Below are 17,170 nucleotides of genomic sequence, written 5' to 3'. Positions count from 1 at the left end.
ATATTGTCGGTCAAAGTTAAACAAGAAAGACTTGAAAAATCAAACTAAGACACTTATAATGGGACGGAGGGAGTATTTGTTATGACCAAATCCGTAGCAAATCCATAGCTAACTGGGTGTTATCTACGGATTAGGTCCGTATATACAAGTCGGGTAGGTCGTAGCCAACTTAATTATTTGCTATAGAATCCAAAGTTTGCTACGATTTTAACTACCGATAGAGAGATCACTATTTTAGCTACATCAGCCACAGATTTTGCTACAAAATTGTTGGCTACAGATTTTTAGCTACAAACTGTTAGGTACACAATTTTGCTACGATTTTATAACTGCATCATTTTGCTACGGATTTTTTAGTTACGGAGTTTGCTACTGTGTTTCAGCTACAACTTTAGTTACGAATTTCATCTAAAGATTTGCTACGGTCTAACTATAGAAATTTGTTATGGTTTTAGCTATATAAATTTGCTATGGTTTTTGTTATGAAATTTAGCTACAAAGTTTAGTTGTTTTTTTTTGCCACAAATGTAGCTACAAATATTTGCAAATTTCGCTACGGATTATATACGGTTTTGATTACATATTTAGCTATACATTTTTTGTATTTTTCTAAAAGCTTTCATTTTACTTTTTCCATGCAAATATTATATTCAAAATTTATAAAATATCCAAACAAAGTAAAATATCCAAAACAAATAGCATAAAATATCCAAATGTACTACAAGAACAATCTAAATCATCCAAAAAGTAACACAATAAAAACTGAAATTTTCATATATTAACTCGGTGAAATGTTTTGTAGCTGATTTCATGACAATAGTTGAAGTTTCTCATTCATTTCAGCAAACAATCTTGCATTTTCTTCAATTTTCTTCCAACATAGCCTGTTTTTATACTATTCCTCGTTTTAGCTCCGCTATTTTTTCCTGTTCTAACTCAGCTATTTTTTCTTCCAACTGTTGCACCTGTAATTGTAATAAATCCATTGATCATTCTTAAAAACACATAAACGTTCAATGTTTTATACAAAATAAAAAAAACTTATTGTACATAAAAAATTACTAGTTTGTAAATGCATGTAACCAGTTTTTAAGTAAGCAATTTTTTTTAATATTAAACCTAATATAAGTTATATAATCCCCCGGTCCGCTTTTACAGTCTGTTTCCAATATAAACCGCAACCATATAGTTCATCACGGTTTGAAGTATTTAACAACCCAGTGAAACCCATGAACTCATCCCATAAAATGCATTTCAAAACCTGGACCATGTAATTTGTCCAATTTAGGATTGTACCCCGTGCATGCTCCTGCTGGAGCTAAAAGAAAACCAAAATCTGTGTATTGTTTTTTATTAGAGAATACAAACCTTATTATATCTGTCAGATGGAAAGGAACTATCGGGACTCGGCATTGAGGGTGCACCCTTCAACACAATATACGGCGTTTCTAGTCCCAACAGATTAGGAAAATTTTCCTTAGTGCACCTCTCTCAACAAGAGTGAATTGGGTCTTTTTCCTCAGCTTCCCACTGGTAGTATTTCTAAAAGGAGAAAAACACCGATCAATAATGTGTATACTATTTATTAAGTTATAGGCATTATTATAATAAAAATAATAAAATATACATTATTATAATACGTACAAATGTGTCATAGGCATACATGAAAACGCTCAAACATGCGTTCACGATGAAGGATAGGAACATATTTCCATCCTTGCCATCCGCCCGACCACATCAACTTCAAAATGCTACCAATAATTCGGGAAACCGGATTTTGAATATTAAATCTAGAAAATGGAAACAATGCACCAATCAACAATTATAATACTTTTTTAGTCGCCTAAAAAGAGAATATCAATATATACACACACACACATGTCTCACACTTACTCGTCATTTTCAACCCAAATCCAAATGCGATTTTCAGGCGTAGGTATAGGACGTGGGACAACCGGTCCCCGATCTATAGCAACCGGCTCATCCTCGTCATCACTAGGTTCATGGAGAGGCTGATATGCATCTATAGTTGGTTGTCCACTATGGTCTGTACTACCATGACTGTTAACTTGCTCGCTACCTCGACCCCCATTTCCAGTTGAACTGAGTGTCATAATTTCTAAAAAAACAAGTCTATTAGAATAAAAAGAAATGTAAAACTAACTTATAAACTAGTTAAAGGCCTTACTAAAAAAATTCACCGCTTTAATACTAATTAACTTCCGATAATTAGATAATATTTACATTCGTGAAATTAGTGTCTATGGATTATTATTATTCTTTTCTATTTGTTTTATGAATAAACAATCTGTAACAAATCATTTCAAACAAAATAAGTATTTAAAAACCAATATGGCACATATGGTAGCTTTTTTGTAACTTATATCTAAAAAGTGATGGTTCACTGATCAAGTATATATGGTCCCAAGTCTATGTTGTTAATAAACAATAAACTACTCATTTATTTGAACATCATTAATGATTAAGTTTTAGTTCAACAAACAGAATTAAAAAAGCATTTTTTCTCAACTTAAAAAATTAAAATAGAATTACTTATCAATTAACCCTACTCATACTTGTATAAAAGCTAATAATTTTGGGTTATCCAAACTGTCTGACTAACTTATTTGAAACTTACAATTTATATTTAAGATTTATAACAAAAACTATGTAAAAGTGTGAGAAACTAATAGTAATTCTATATTAACTTATGCTACTGGTAAAGTACAAATATAATAAAAGCATATGACAATAACTAAATTTTCACACAAAAGTAATCATAAATTGTTTTATTAATACCCACAACAGCTATAAAATAAACTTAAGGTTATAGGTTGTTATTACCGTGACCGTTACCTCGCCCACTACCTCGACCACCACCTCCAATTAAAACCTAAACTTTATTCATTAAAAATGTACACTTTCCCATTTGAAAAATTAAAAGAGTATTTATACTACATATCTGCTGATGTACATAAAAAAAATGTACACAAGTAGAAATGTAAATACCTCCATATATTGAAGTGAACTTTGTATATAAACATTACAATTTTGTTTTAAGGTACATAGAATCATTCAGTAGATACAAAACATGAATAAAACGCTATAAATGAATAAAATCTAACAGATTTTGCTAGTACTTGTAGGGCTAATATTCTATATAATTATTAGGATCATGTATGTCTTTTTGTTTGCTTATAGTTGATGTATTGCGTACCCAGTACGTTAAATCTGTATGGTAAAAGGCCATTGGGCAAGCCCACTTGAGCCCATGTAATGTAAACCTTGGAGAAATAGGGACCCTATAAAAGGGTCACTTTACACATTTCTCCATAACACTCTTGGAAATAAAAGAACTTCTCTTCAAACTTCATCTTTTTTTTTCTTTTGTGTTTGCAAACTAAGATCCGAGATCCAAGTGTTGTTAGTGATTTCCGCTAACTAACAACATGGATTGATCCGAGTAAAGTTGTAAGATCCATTCTTAGGACCTACAGTAGTACTCCATGCTTGTTTCTTCTTCAAGAAATTAAATAACAAAAGTTAATCCCATAAGCTTAGGCACTTGCATTAAGATTGAACTTTTCTATCATAAGTACTACTAATGAACACAGATCAGGCAAAAGAACCTAGTAATTGGTTCATATTTGACTTAAAGGAAATCATTCGAATCCCCAAAAGCTTACTGTTTTAGACATTTCCTCCATTGCGTTGATAATTTCAGAAGAAGACCAACATTAAAGAAATGTTTCCAAGAAGTTCATTATGTTAGTGTAATCTTGCGTAAGTGCGGGGACCTAGTTGTCGTACTTACAAACCTAGGGGGTTTTTGAGTTAGTTTTTCTCTTATTCTTGTCTAACAAGAGTAATTGTATGGTTATAAATAGGGTTTATTTGTGATCAAGTATTCACAACTTATCAATCAATACAATAAAGGTTTAGACTTGAAATCTTATTGTCTTCAATTGGTATCAAGAGGTACGGTTAAGGTTATGTATCGGCGGCGAGGATTACCGATCAAGAAAGTCTGGCAAGCTTGCAACGGGTGTTAATCGGCGATCGGAAATCAAGAAGCAGGTCGTGAAGAACAGATTCCGGCGACTTACCTGAACGGCGTTTGTAATCTCATCGACTGCTAAGGTGTTCAGGATCAGGTCTTGGTCGTCAAATTTTCGTGACGTGCATCAAGAACCAAGAAGCAGCAGAAGTGGTTTAAGAGCAAAGTTTGGGTTTTACAATCACAGGCAAAGTTTTATCCAGCAGTAAGCACAACGAAACTTTAATTTATTCAATTAATCTTCATGGTTTGTGAGTAGCTTTGTGTGCACCGACGAACAGGAAGGGAAGTTGTTTTGGAATTTTGGGATATTATATTTGCTAAAGGGGTTCTTGAAGCATTCTAGAGAAGTTTTGAAATATTAGAATTGCTCAAAGGTTTCTTGTCTTATTCAAGGGTTATTTAAATTAATTCAAATACACCCCACGTGGCATAAGGAATTTTTGAAAGCATTCAATATCAGAAGGTTCCCAGGAGTTAAGCTATTCGATCAGATCTGTTCGTTTTGAAACTCTTCACGGGTTCAACAATATTGGGTCTAGATTTGAATTGAATTCTAACGAACAAGAAGAAAAGATGGGCGATCAACCAAATAATCAAGTTGGAGGGCCAAGTAATCAAGCGGTTTTCCCAAAGAACCGAGTTCCATGTCGATTCAGTTTTCGATTCTTACGTCCACCAATTACACGATTTGGACGGTAATAATCAAGGCTATCTTCAAGGTTCATGGGTTGATGGAGGCTATCGAACCAAGAACGGGAACGGTGGTTGACCCGAAGATAGATGGTTGGCGGTTGTGTATCTTTATCAAGGAATGCTTGAGGCTTTGGTGATGCAAGTGGCTCACATTTCCACCGCTAAAGAGATATGGGATGCACTTAAGACTTGTTATGTTGGGGTTGATAGTATGAGAAGCACGTATTGAGTCTCTTCAACATGAGTTCGATGTACTCAAGATGAAAGAGACGGACACGATTGATGACTTCTCAACCAAGATAAGCCAAATAGCTTCCAAAGCAAGTAATCTTGGAGACCATTTGAAGAAAAGACCCTTGTGAGAAAGCTTTTGAAGTCCGTTCCGAGAAAGAGGTATATAGCGATTGTTGCTACTATTGAACAGTTTGCCGATATAAAGACCATGACGTTCCATGAAGCCGTTGGACGCCTAAAAGCGTTTGAGGAACGATCTGGAGATGAAGACAAACCCGTGTCCGGTAAGCAAGAACAACTCCTATATACATATGAATAATGGAAAGCTAAAAGCAATCAATAAAGGCGTGATGGGAAAGACAAGATGGGAACCGAATCAAGTCAAAAGAACAAGGGAAAATGTAAGGTTGTGGATCGGGAAAAGAAAGAACCCCGAGTAAAGAAGGATCAATCAAAGATTAAATGTTATCGGTGTGATTAACTAGGACACTTTGCCACGTCATGTCCTAACCGAAACAAGGAGACGAACGATCAAAGTAACCTTGCTCAAGATGGCGGTCCGGTTCTAAACATGATGACGGTAGCTCGGAGTAAGGAAGATGTTGTTTTTCTAATAGAAGACCGGGTTGATCCGAAGCAAAATGCTTCAACCCCGTGTGATAAAAACACGCGGATTCTTGATAACAGGGCGAGTAACCACATGACGGGAAATCCGGAATGGTTTTCCAACATCGATCGTAACAAGACCGGTAAAGTAAGTTTCGGTGATGGTTCATGTGTTGAAATCGAAGGTCGAGGCACGATAGTGGTAGAAGGTCAAAGGGGAGAACAACGAGCCTTGAGTGACGTTTATTTCATTCCATCTCTAAAAAATAATATTATAAGTCTCGGGCAATTAGACGAATGAGGATGCAAGATCGGGATCCAAGACGGTATCTTATGGATATTCGAACAAGATGGAAGACTTCTAATCAAGGTACCGCGTTCCTTTAACCGGGTTTATAAAATTAATTTAAAGGTTGTTTCTCCGGTTGCTTACAAGTCAATTTGCATAATGTTGCATGGATATGACATTCTCGATTGGGGCATTTGAATTTTGATGCCCTTCGGGGTCTCTCGAAACTCGTGGATGGAGTGCCAAGAATCGAACACCCGATGCAAATTTGTGATGCATGTATGCTAGGCAAACAAACAAGATAGGATATCTCGAAAGAATCTAATTATCGTGCAAAGGTACCGCTCGAGCTCGTTTATGCCGATGTTTGTGGCGCGATTACTCCCGAGACAGATGGTGGCAACCGATACTTTTTACTAGTTGTTGACGACTACACCGGCTATATATGGGTTTTCATGATAAAGACGAAAGACCAAGTTGCGGGCTTACTCATAGATTTCGTGAAAAGGGTGGAAAACGAAACGGGCAAGAAACTCAAAACCATATGTACTGACAATGGGGTGAATTTACATCCCATGTGTTGAAAGATTACTTTTCAAGTATAGGTGTGGCACATCAGTTTACGGCCTCGTACACCCCACATCAAAACGGATTGGTAGAAAGAAGAAACCGAACCATACTTGGTACGACTCGAAGTTTGTTAAAGGCGATGTCACTACCACAATATCTATGGGGAGAGGTGGTTCATCACTCGGTTTATTTACTAACCGGTCACCAACAAAATCGTTGGACGATTCGACTCCGTACGAGCGTTTTAAAGGAAGAAAACCGAACCTTTCACACGTTAAAGTGTTCGGATGCACGGGGTGTGTAAAAGTCCTTGGTACCAGTCAAAAGAAATTGGACGACCGAAGCATTGTGATGATTCACTTAGGCACTCAACCTGGAACAAAAGCCTACTGTATGTTTGATTCGATCAAAAGGTGAGTACACGTTACGCGGGATGTCAAGTTTGACGAGTGTAAAAGGTACGCGTGGGCTGATCTTGACAAACAAGAGGGCGAAAAGGGTCCTGAATGGACCAAGTTTATTGTTAGGTGCGATATTGAACCCGAATCGGAGTAGGTGACATCCGGGTTTGACACTGGGTCCGTAGAATGACATGATAATGGTGAGTTGGTTCGTATCAGAAACAGAAGTGATTCATCAAGTTCAGAAGGTGGCAGCTCACCTGTAAGCCCGACTAGGCCCGATACTAGCCTAAACGAAGAGCCGTTACAAGTTCAGCCGCGTCGAACTACTTGGAAGACGGTTTTACCCAAGAAATTTAGCGACTTTCTGGTTGAAGGTATACCGACACCCGCCGAGCAAGACCCAACAACCGGCGAGGTAAATCTCCTATTATTATTCGATGATGAACCGGTAAATTTTCGAGAAGCGAATAATGAAAAACATTGGAGAAAAGCAATGGAAGCGGAGATCGAGTCTATTGAAAGAAACAAGACATGGCGGTTAGTCGAAGCACCACCCAAAGTAAAATCGATAGGTTTAAAGTGGGTCTATAAAATCAAAAGAGATGAAGCCGAGAAAATAACCAAGTACAAGGCCCGACTCGTAGCTAAGGTGTATGTTCAGAAATATGGGATCGACTTCGAAGAGGTGTTCGCCCCAGTGGCGAGAATTAAAACCGTTTGATTTTTACTCGCGTTAGCAGCAAACCGAGGTTGGGAAGTGCATCACTTGGATGTAAAATCCGCGTTTCTTTATGGTGATTTAAAAGAAGAGGTGTATGTGTTTCAACCGGATGGGTTCGTTAAGAAAGGTCAAGAAAGAAAAGTGTACAAGTTGGCTAAAGCGTTATACGGTCTACGCCAAGCTCCAAGGTCGTGGAATACTAAACTAGACGGGTCGTTAAAGGAACTCGGTTTCACTCAATGTAAGCAAGAACAAGCGATTTAAAAGAGGTGTTCCGGTCAAAGGCTACTACTCGTTGGAGTTTACATTGATGAATTTATAGTCACGGGTACAAGTGTGCAAGAAGTTTCAAATTTCGAAAGACAAATGGAGTCAAAGTTCGAGATGAGTGACCTCGGTGTAACATCCTAAAATTTATAATGTTGAATAAAGAAAGTGGTGTTAGTGATTTCGCGTTTTTAATTATTAATGTCGAGTAAGGAACGGGTCTTGGGCTTAGTTATTTTATGAACTCGGCCTGCCTCGACCCGTAGGAAGCCAACCCGAGCCTAACCAAACCCGTAGTATATAAACGAAAGTTCTTGACACTTCCACCATTTTTCACCATCTTCCTTCACTTACACCCACCCAAACACTCTCATTTCTAGAGAGAGAAGCTAGAGAGAGAAAGTTCTCAAATCACAAATCCGAGTCCACAATCTTGTTCCTAATCGTTTTTGGTAAGTCCCTCTCGAAAATCATCCGTTTTCATAACCATTTCGGCCTCAAAGCGAGCAAAAACGTAACTTGAGTTTTCGGGTCAGAAACCGCCTTGTTTTGGTGTCAAAATGCAAGCTTTTGTGTTTAAAAGTACTAGGAATCGATAGCCCTTTCAATCCCGAGCATTTCCATGTCAAAAACTTCGATTTTGGGTCAAAAATCTGGAAAATCTGGAAAACCCGTGGGTTTCTCCGTCGCCCAGCTTGAAGGAGTCGAATCAGACTCATTCGATCGAACCAGTCGATCGAATCAGTCCATTCGATCGAATGCGTAGATCGAACAAGTCCAGTCGACCGAATAGGGAAGCAACCGAATGGTCTCCAACTCATTCGATCGAATGAGTTTTGTATTCGATCGAATGAGTGTTGTATTCGATCGAACGTGTTGTATTCGATCGAACGTGTTCCTATTCGATCGAACGTGTTCCTATTCGATCGAACGTGTTCCTGTTTGATCGAACGTGTTCCTATTCGATCGAACGTGTTGTATTCGATCGAACGTGTTCCTATTCGATCGAATCAAGCCAGAACCAAGTTGTTTCCAAGATTCGCTTGAAGTGAAGTTCGTTTATGAAATAAATTAAAAAAAAAACCTAATGGAAAATGTGTTAAGGCGGTTATCGAAAATGAGTAGTAGTAATAGTAGTAGCAGTAATTGATACGTGTAAATATTATACAGTTAGCCGTGCGCAGCTCAAGAGGAGAATAACTATTAACGGAGAGCGTAACAGTATTCAGGTGAGTTTCTATCCCCATTCCTTGTTATGTTTTCGGGGCTGTGTGCATACTCGATGTGTTGTTAATACACTTATCCTAAGTGATAAGTGTATGCCATATGTGATATATGTGATGGATATGAATGATTGCCTGTCGGTACGCGAACGATCTTCGGATATTGCGCGTACTGTCAGGTCAAAAATAAAGGTACGGATATTATATATCGAAGATTTATGAACATTACAAATGAATACTTGTCGGGGCGTGAACGATCTTCGGATATTGCACGTATCGACAAGAGGTATGGTTGTTAAATGAATGATGTAAAGAACGCCTAGGGTGTTCTTATGCTATAATGTAATTATTGTATATGTGAAGTAGGTGTATGCAGGTACACGAATGGTATGTGAGTTCTATGATCGACATAGTAAGTTAGGATGGCAAATCCCTCTAGCTTTTGTCGGACATAGACTCGGCTGGTGATGGCGTAGTTGAGGACTGCGGGCCTTATACGTAAAGTAGATGATAGATGTAAACGTAGTTAAGGACTGCGGGCCTTATACGTAAAGTAGATGATAGATGTAAACGTAGTTAAGGACTGCGGGCCTTATACGTAAAGTAGATGATAGACGTAAACGTAGATAGGGACGGTGGGCCTTATACGCGTTACAGATAATAGACGACAACGTAGTTAAGGACTGCGGACCTTATACGTATTATAGATAGGCATCAGCATAGGAAAGGACTGTGGACCTTATACGTGCCGTAGTTGTATTGTGGTAGCATAGGGGAGGACTGCGGACCTCGTACGTGCCATGGTTTAGGTTGCAACATAGGGGAGGACTGTGGACCTCGTACGTGTTGTGGATGTAGGATGGTATAGGGAAGGACTGCGGACCTTGCACGTACCATAAAGGGTGAACATAGGTAAGGACCGCGGACCTTTTACGTGTTCACGACCTTGAGTACGGGTATAGACGGCGGACTATGAACGTACTCTCGGTAGACTGAGGTTAGTGGTTATAAATATGTGTGTATGTATGGTAGTAAGTGTGTATGTAGAACAGAAGGGTAATTAGTGAAGTATGGATATGTATCTACGGATATGTATGTATGTGTATGTATTGTATGGCGTTCGATTAACTAGAACTCACTCAGCGTAGCTGACTTTTAGTATGCACGCAGGTGAGCTGATTACAGAGTTAGCATGAGGACGACACACGGCATGGATTGAACGGCTGGCATCTGAAGAAAGAAGTAAAGATGTTTTAAATATAAAGTTTGTGTTATGGTATCAAAGAAAAAGTTTAACGTTTTGTAACAAATGATTGATGTTTTATATTCCGCGAGAAGTTTTAATAAACTCTGATTGAAGAACTGTGTTTATGAGTAAATCCGACGCTAAAGTAGGGCTACCGGGTTCGGGGCCTTACAAGTTGGTATCAGAGCATAAGTTCGAGAGATTTAAGCATCCCACATGCTTAGACTCGAACAGAAAATGGGATTTAAGTAAGAAAGGAAAGAAGATGCCAGTTCAAGAATGCCATGTGTCGCTCAAGCAAGATCAGTAAAGGTAAGGTATATGATTAAATGATATATGTTAATGAGAAAGGAAAGATATGTGAACGTCAGGGATAGGAATAATTGATTGTTTGATTTGACAAACTGCTTAAGTAGAACCAGCACAAATAGACTCATAAAGGGAAGTGTATAGGACACGGAAGGTAACGTGATCAGCTAATCACAACTGGCCACTGTTATTACCTGTTAGCCTTACTATCCTTGTACTAAATAGTTCCTTGAGTGATGATGTTTGTGTTTTTCCCTTTTAGAATACGGATGGCTGGAGCTGGAGAATTTGTGGGAACTGGGGGTCGCACAGGACGTCGTGGCAGGCCTCGTCTTGTCCGGCAACCCTCGGTAGAAGAAGCTTCCCACACCGAAGATGAAGGAAGCGCAGCTGGAGGAGACCAGAACAACAATGAAGAAGTTCAACTTAGCCCTGCAGTTCAAGCAGCCATTGTTCAAGCTGTAGTTGCTGCTGTGAAGAACCTGAATCCCGAAGGATCTGCTGGAAACCGTGAGCGAACTGCTGAAGGGGCAGGGGGTGATGGTAAGGAGGTTGGGGAAGGAGAAAGAGGGGCCTCGAGCGAGGATAAGTCTGTGAAAGTCGATGATAGGAGAAGAGGACAAGGTGGGTGCAGCTATAAGTCCTTCAAAGGATGCGACCCGCCGAAGCTGACTGGGTTGGGAGACGCAATCGCTACTCTCCAATGGATAACCACTATGGACAAAGTTATCCGCATTAGCGAATGCCGTCCCGACCAAGCTGTGGGTTATGCTACTCAGTCATTTGTGGAAGAAGCTATGTATTGGTGGGAAAGTGTGGAGCAGAGAAAGACTAGGGATGAGATCAAGGCGTTGAGATGGGACGATCTGAAAGAGTTGGTGATGAAGAAGTTCTGTGCAGATGCAGAGGTTGAAAGGACGGAGATGAAGTTCCTGAATTTGAAGGCCGGTATGATGACGCATCGTGAGTATACTACTGAATTCAGCCGACTATCTAGATTGGTGCCTGATATGGTTGACACTGAGGTCAAAAGAATCAAATGTTATGTGAGGGGATTGCCACAAAAAGTCCGCATGTTGGTCAGGGCAAATAAACCTGCTACTTTTGACTCTGCTGTTGAACTCGCAGAAGTGGTTTATGCTGACCTGGCTGAGGACGATGTGGTGGTGGGGGAAAAGAAGGAGAAGAAATGGGCTACCTCTGCTAAGCGGTCTGGCGAGATGGTGACAACAACTGATGAGAGGAAGGCCAAGGTTGGGAACAAGGATGCATGTAAGACGTGTGGGCAAGTGCACCTGGGAGAATGCAAGACTGGGACAGACAGGTGCTATCGGTGTGGAAAGAGTGGGCATTATTCTCGAGAATGCCCTGATCGTCCAAAGTGCTTCAAATGCGGAAAAGCTGACCACATGGCTAGGGATTGCAAGGAATCAGGGGCGGTAGGTGCGAAAGGATGAAGACTTTGGGAAACTGCAGAGAGGAACACCTGATGAAGGAATAATTGCTCATGCAATGGTTTTATTAAATTACATTTGCTTAAGAACTTGTTTTGTGTTAAGGTCTAAAACTTATGTTTATCTGTGGCGTGTAATTATTTTGAGTTTGGTTAAGAATGATTATTATGTTATGGTGAAATGTTGTTTTAGACAATAGTGTTAAAAGTACTAATCGAAACCCTTAGAAGGATGAGATGAGTCTTGGTGCATCGAGGGTCTCATGGACAAGCTACCTTAAATAGCTAAAACACATGACCACCATTCGATGGCTGTAAAGTCGGAAGTAGGAAGGGTAACACAGAAAGCGAAGGCATTTCTATAAAACGTGTAAATGTAAGAAGTTTTCCTTTTATAGGGAATAAGTTAGGTTTCGGGGACGAAACCTCTTTAAGGAGGGAAGACTTGTAACATCCTAAAATTTATAATGTTGAATAAAGAAAGTGGTGTTAGTGATTTCGCGTTTTTAATTATTAATGTCGAGTAAGGAACGGGTCTTGGGCTTAGTTATTTTATGAACTCGGCCTGCCTCGACCCGTAGGAAGCCAACCCGAGCCTAACCAAACCCGTAGTATATAAACGAAAGTTCTTGACACTTCCACCATTTTTCACCATCTTCCTTCACTTACACCCACCCAAACACTCTCATTTCTAGAGAGAGAAGCTAGAGAGAGAAAGTTCTCAAATCACAAATCCGAGTCCACAATCTTGTTCCTAATCGTTTTTGGTAAGTCCCTCTCGAAAATCATCCGTTTTCATAACCATTTCGGCCTCAAAGCGAGCAAAAACGTAACTTGAGTTTTCGGGTCAGAAACCGCCTTGTTTTGGTGTCAAAATGCAAGCTTTTGTGTTTAAAAGTACTAGGAATCGATAGCCCTTTCAATCCCGAGCATTTCCATGTCAAAAACTTCGATTTTGGGTCAAAAATCTGGAAAATCTGGAAAACCCGTGGGTTTCTCCGTCGCCCAGCTTGAAGGAGTCGAATCAGACTCATTCGATCGAACCAGTCGATCGAATCAGTCCATTCGATCGAATGCGTAGATCGAACAAGTCCAGTCGACCGAATAGGGAAGCAACCGAATGGTCTCCAACTCATTCGATCGAATGAGTTTTGTATTCGATCGAATGAGTGTTGTATTCGATCGAACGTGTTGTATTCGATCGAACGTGTTCCTATTCGATCGAACGTGTTCCTATTCGATCGAACGTGTTCCTGTTTGATCGAACGTGTTCCTATTCGATCGAACGTGTTGTATTCGATCGAACGTGTTCCTATTCGATCGAATCAAGCCAGAACCAAGTTGTTTCCAAGATTCGCTTGAAGTGAAGTTCGTTTATGAAATAAATTAAAAAAAAAACCTAATGGAAAATGTGTTAAGGCGGTTATCGAAAATGAGTAGTAGTAATAGTAGTAGCAGTAATTGATACGTGTAAATATTATACAGTTAGCCGTGCGCAGCTCAAGAGGAGAATAACTATTAACGGAGAGCGTAACAGTATTCAGGTGAGTTTCTATCCCCATTCCTTGTTATGTTTTCGGGGCTGTGTGCATACTCGATGTGTTGTTAATACACTTATCCTAAGTGATAAGTGTATGCCATATGTGATATATGTGATGGATATGAATGATTGCCTGTCGGTACGCGAACGATCTTCGGATATTGCGCGTACTGTCAGGTCAAAAATAAAGGTACGGATATTATATATCGAAGATTTATGAACATTACAAATGAATACTTGTCGGGGCGTGAACGATCTTCGGATATTGCACGTATCGACAAGAGGTATGGTTGTTAAATGAATGATGTAAAGAACGCCTAGGGTGTTCTTATGCTATAATGTAATTATTGTATATGTGAAGTAGGTGTATGCAGGTACACGAATGGTATGTGAGTTCTATGATCGACATAGTAAGTTAGGATGGCAAATCCCTCTAGCTTTTGTCGGACATAGACTCGGCTGGTGATGGCGTAGTTGAGGACTGCGGGCCTTATACGTAAAGTAGATGATAGATGTAAACGTAGTTAAGGACTGCGGGCCTTATACGTAAAGTAGATGATAGATGTAAACGTAGTTAAGGACTGCGGGCCTTATACGTAAAGTAGATGATAGACGTAAACGTAGATAGGGACGGTGGGCCTTATACGCGTTACAGATAATAGACGACAACGTAGTTAAGGACTGCGGACCTTATACGTATTATAGATAGGCATCAGCATAGGAAAGGACTGTGGACCTTATACGTGCCGTAGTTGTATTGTGGTAGCATAGGGGAGGACTGCGGACCTCGTACGTGCCATGGTTTAGGTTGCAACATAGGGGAGGACTGTGGACCTCGTACGTGTTGTGGATGTAGGATGGTATAGGGAAGGACTGCGGACCTTGCACGTACCATAAAGGGTGAACATAGGTAAGGACCGCGGACCTTTTACGTGTTCACGACCTTGAGTACGGGTATAGACGGCGGACTATGAACGTACTCTCGGTAGACTGAGGTTAGTGGTTATAAATATGTGTGTATGTATGGTAGTAAGTGTGTATGTAGAACAGAAGGGTAATTAGTGAAGTATGGATATGTATCTACGGATATGTATGTATGTGTATGTATTGTATGGCGTTCGATTAACTAGAACTCACTCAGCGTAGCTGACTTTTAGTATGCACGCAGGTGAGCTGATTACAGAGTTAGCATGAGGACGACACACGGCATGGATTGAACGGCTGGCATCTGAAGAAAGAAGTAAAGATGTTTTAAATATAAAGTTTGTGTTATGGTATCAAAGAAAAAGTTTAACGTTTTGTAACAAATGATTGATGTTTTATATTCCGCGAGAAGTTTTAATAAACTCTGATTGAAGAACTGTGTTTATGAGTAAATCCGACGCTAAAGTAGGGCTACCGGGTTCGGGGCCTTACAAGTTGGTATCAGAGCATAAGTTCGAGAGATTTAAGCATCCCACATGCTTAGACTCGAACAGAAAATGGGATTTAAGTAAGAAAGGAAAGAAGATGCCAGTTCAAGAATGCCATGTGTCGCTCAAGCAAGATCAGTAAAGGTAAGGTATATGATTAAATGATATATGTTAATGAGAAAGGAAAGATATGTGAACGTCAGGGATAGGAATAATTGATTGTTTGATTTGACAAACTGCTTAAGTAGAACCAGCACAAATAGACTCATAAAGGGAAGTGTATAGGACACGGAAGGTAACGTGATCAGCTAATCACAACTGGCCACTGTTATTACCTGTTAGCCTTACTATCCTTGTACTAAATAGTTCCTTGAGTGATGATGTTTGTGTTTTTCCCTTTTAGAATACGGATGGCTGGAGCTGGAGAATTTGTGGGAACTGGGGGTCGCACAGGACGTCGTGGCAGGCCTCGTCTTGTCCGGCAACCCTCGGTAGAAGAAGCTTCCCACACCGAAGATGAAGGAAGCGCAGCTGGAGGAGACCAGAACAACAATGAAGAAGTTCAACTTAGCCCTGCAGTTCAAGCAGCCATTGTTCAAGCTGTAGTTGCTGCTGTGAAGAACCTGAATCCCGAAGGATCTGCTGGAAACCGTGAGCGAACTGCTGAAGGGGCAGGGGGTGATGGTAAGGAGGTTGGGGAAGGAGAAAGAGGGGCCTCGAGCGAGGATAAGTCTGTGAAAGTCGATGATAGGAGAAGAGGACAAGGTGGGTGCAGCTATAAGTCCTTCAAAGGATGCGACCCGCCGAAGCTGACTGGGTTGGGAGACGCAATCGCTACTCTCCAATGGATAACCACTATGGACAAAGTTATCCGCATTAGCGAATGCCGTCCCGACCAAGCTGTGGGTTATGCTACTCAGTCATTTGTGGAAGAAGCTATGTATTGGTGGGAAAGTGTGGAGCAGAGAAAGACTAGGGATGAGATCAAGGCGTTGAGATGGGACGATCTGAAAGAGTTGGTGATGAAGAAGTTCTGTGCAGATGCAGAGGTTGAAAGGACGGAGATGAAGTTCCTGAATTTGAAGGCCGGTATGATGACGCATCGTGAGTATACTACTGAATTCAGCCGACTATCTAGATTGGTGCCTGATATGGTTGACACTGAGGTCAAAAGAATCAAATGTTATGTGAGGGGATTGCCACAAAAAGTCCGCATGTTGGTCAGGGCAAATAAACCTGCTACTTTTGACTCTGCTGTTGAACTCGCAGAAGTGGTTTATGCTGACCTGGCTGAGGACGATGTGGTGGTGGGGGAAAAGAAGGAGAAGAAATGGGCTACCTCTGCTAAGCGGTCTGGCGAGATGGTGACAACAACTGATGAGAGGAAGGCCAAGGTTGGGAACAAGGATGCATGTAAGACGTGTGGGCAAGTGCACCTGGGAGAATGCAAGACTGGGACAGACAGGTGCTATCGGTGTGGAAAGAGTGGGCATTATTCTCGAGAATGCCCTGATCGTCCAAAGTGCTTCAAATGCGGAAAAGCTGACCACATGGCTAGGGATTGCAAGGAATCAGGGGCGGTAGGTGCGAAAGGATGAAGACTTTGGGAAACTGCAGAGAGGAACACCTGATGAAGGAATAATTGCTCATGCAATGGTTTTATTAAATTACATTTGCTTAAGAACTTGTTTTGTGTTAAGGTCTAAAACTTATGTTTATCTGTGGCGTGTAATTATTTTGAGTTTGGTTAAGAATGATTATTATGTTATGGTGAAATGTTGTTTTAGACAATAGTGTTAAAAGTACTAATCGAAACCCTTAGAAGGATGAGATGAGTCTTGGTGCATCGAGGGTCTCATGGACAAGCTACCTTAAATAGCTAAAACACATGACCACCATTCGATGGCTGTAAAGTCGGAAGTAGGAAGGGTAACACAGAAAGCGAAGGCATTTCTATAAAACGTGTAAATGTAAGAAGTTTTCCTTTTATAGGGAATAAGTTAGGTTTCGGGGACGAAACCTCTTTAAGGAGGGAAGACTTGTAACATCCTAAAATTTATAATGTTGAATAAAGAAAGTGGTGTTAGTGATTTCGCGTTTTTAATTATTAATGTCGAGTAAGGAACGGGTCTTGGGCTTAGTT

At 40.2% G+C, this 17,170-nt stretch overlaps 1 protein-coding gene across 1 annotated transcript; it reads right to left on the bottom strand.

Annotated features, from left to right (window-relative positions):
• Positions 1 to 1,491: 1,491 nt before the first annotated feature.
• On the bottom strand, positions 1,492 to 2,877 carry LOC143576765 (uncharacterized). Its single transcript, XM_077060793.1, has 4 exons — positions 2,845 to 2,877; positions 1,894 to 2,119; positions 1,664 to 1,790; positions 1,492 to 1,542 (listed from the first exon to the last, which is right to left on the bottom strand). Exons 2-4 carry the CDS (start codon positions 2,112 to 2,114, stop codon positions 1,492 to 1,494), a joined length of 399 nt encoding a protein of 132 aa, XP_076916908.1. The 5' UTR covers positions 2,115 to 2,119; positions 2,845 to 2,877.
• Positions 2,878 to 17,170: the final 14,293 nt, after the last annotated feature.

The sequence above is a fragment of the Bidens hawaiensis genome, unplaced genomic scaffold (assembly GCF_021521415.1).
Source record: "Bidens hawaiensis isolate Kalapana, Puna unplaced genomic scaffold, B.hawaiensis_p1.1 tig00028293_1, whole genome shotgun sequence".
Lineage (NCBI taxonomy): Eukaryota > Viridiplantae > Streptophyta > Magnoliopsida > Asterales > Asteraceae > Bidens > Bidens hawaiensis.
Note: the sequence above shows the minus strand (reverse complement) of the source record. Positions and strands in the feature narration are given on the sequence as shown.

Excerpts from the sequence above, each read along its gene's own strand:
- LOC143576765 (XM_077060793.1), bottom strand. The coding sequence starts at position 2,114 with ATGACACTCAGTTCAACTGGAAATGGGGGTCGAGGTAGCGAGCAAGTT. Across the intron at positions 1,791-1,893 it reads ATTTGGGTTGAAAATGACGA|ATTTAATATTCAAAATCCGG; the intron begins GTAAGTGTGAGA and ends TCCATTTTCTAG. Across the intron at positions 1,543-1,663 it reads GCATGTTTGAGCGTTTTCAT|AAATACTACCAGTGGGAAGC; the intron begins GTATGCCTATGA and ends TTCTCCTTTTAG.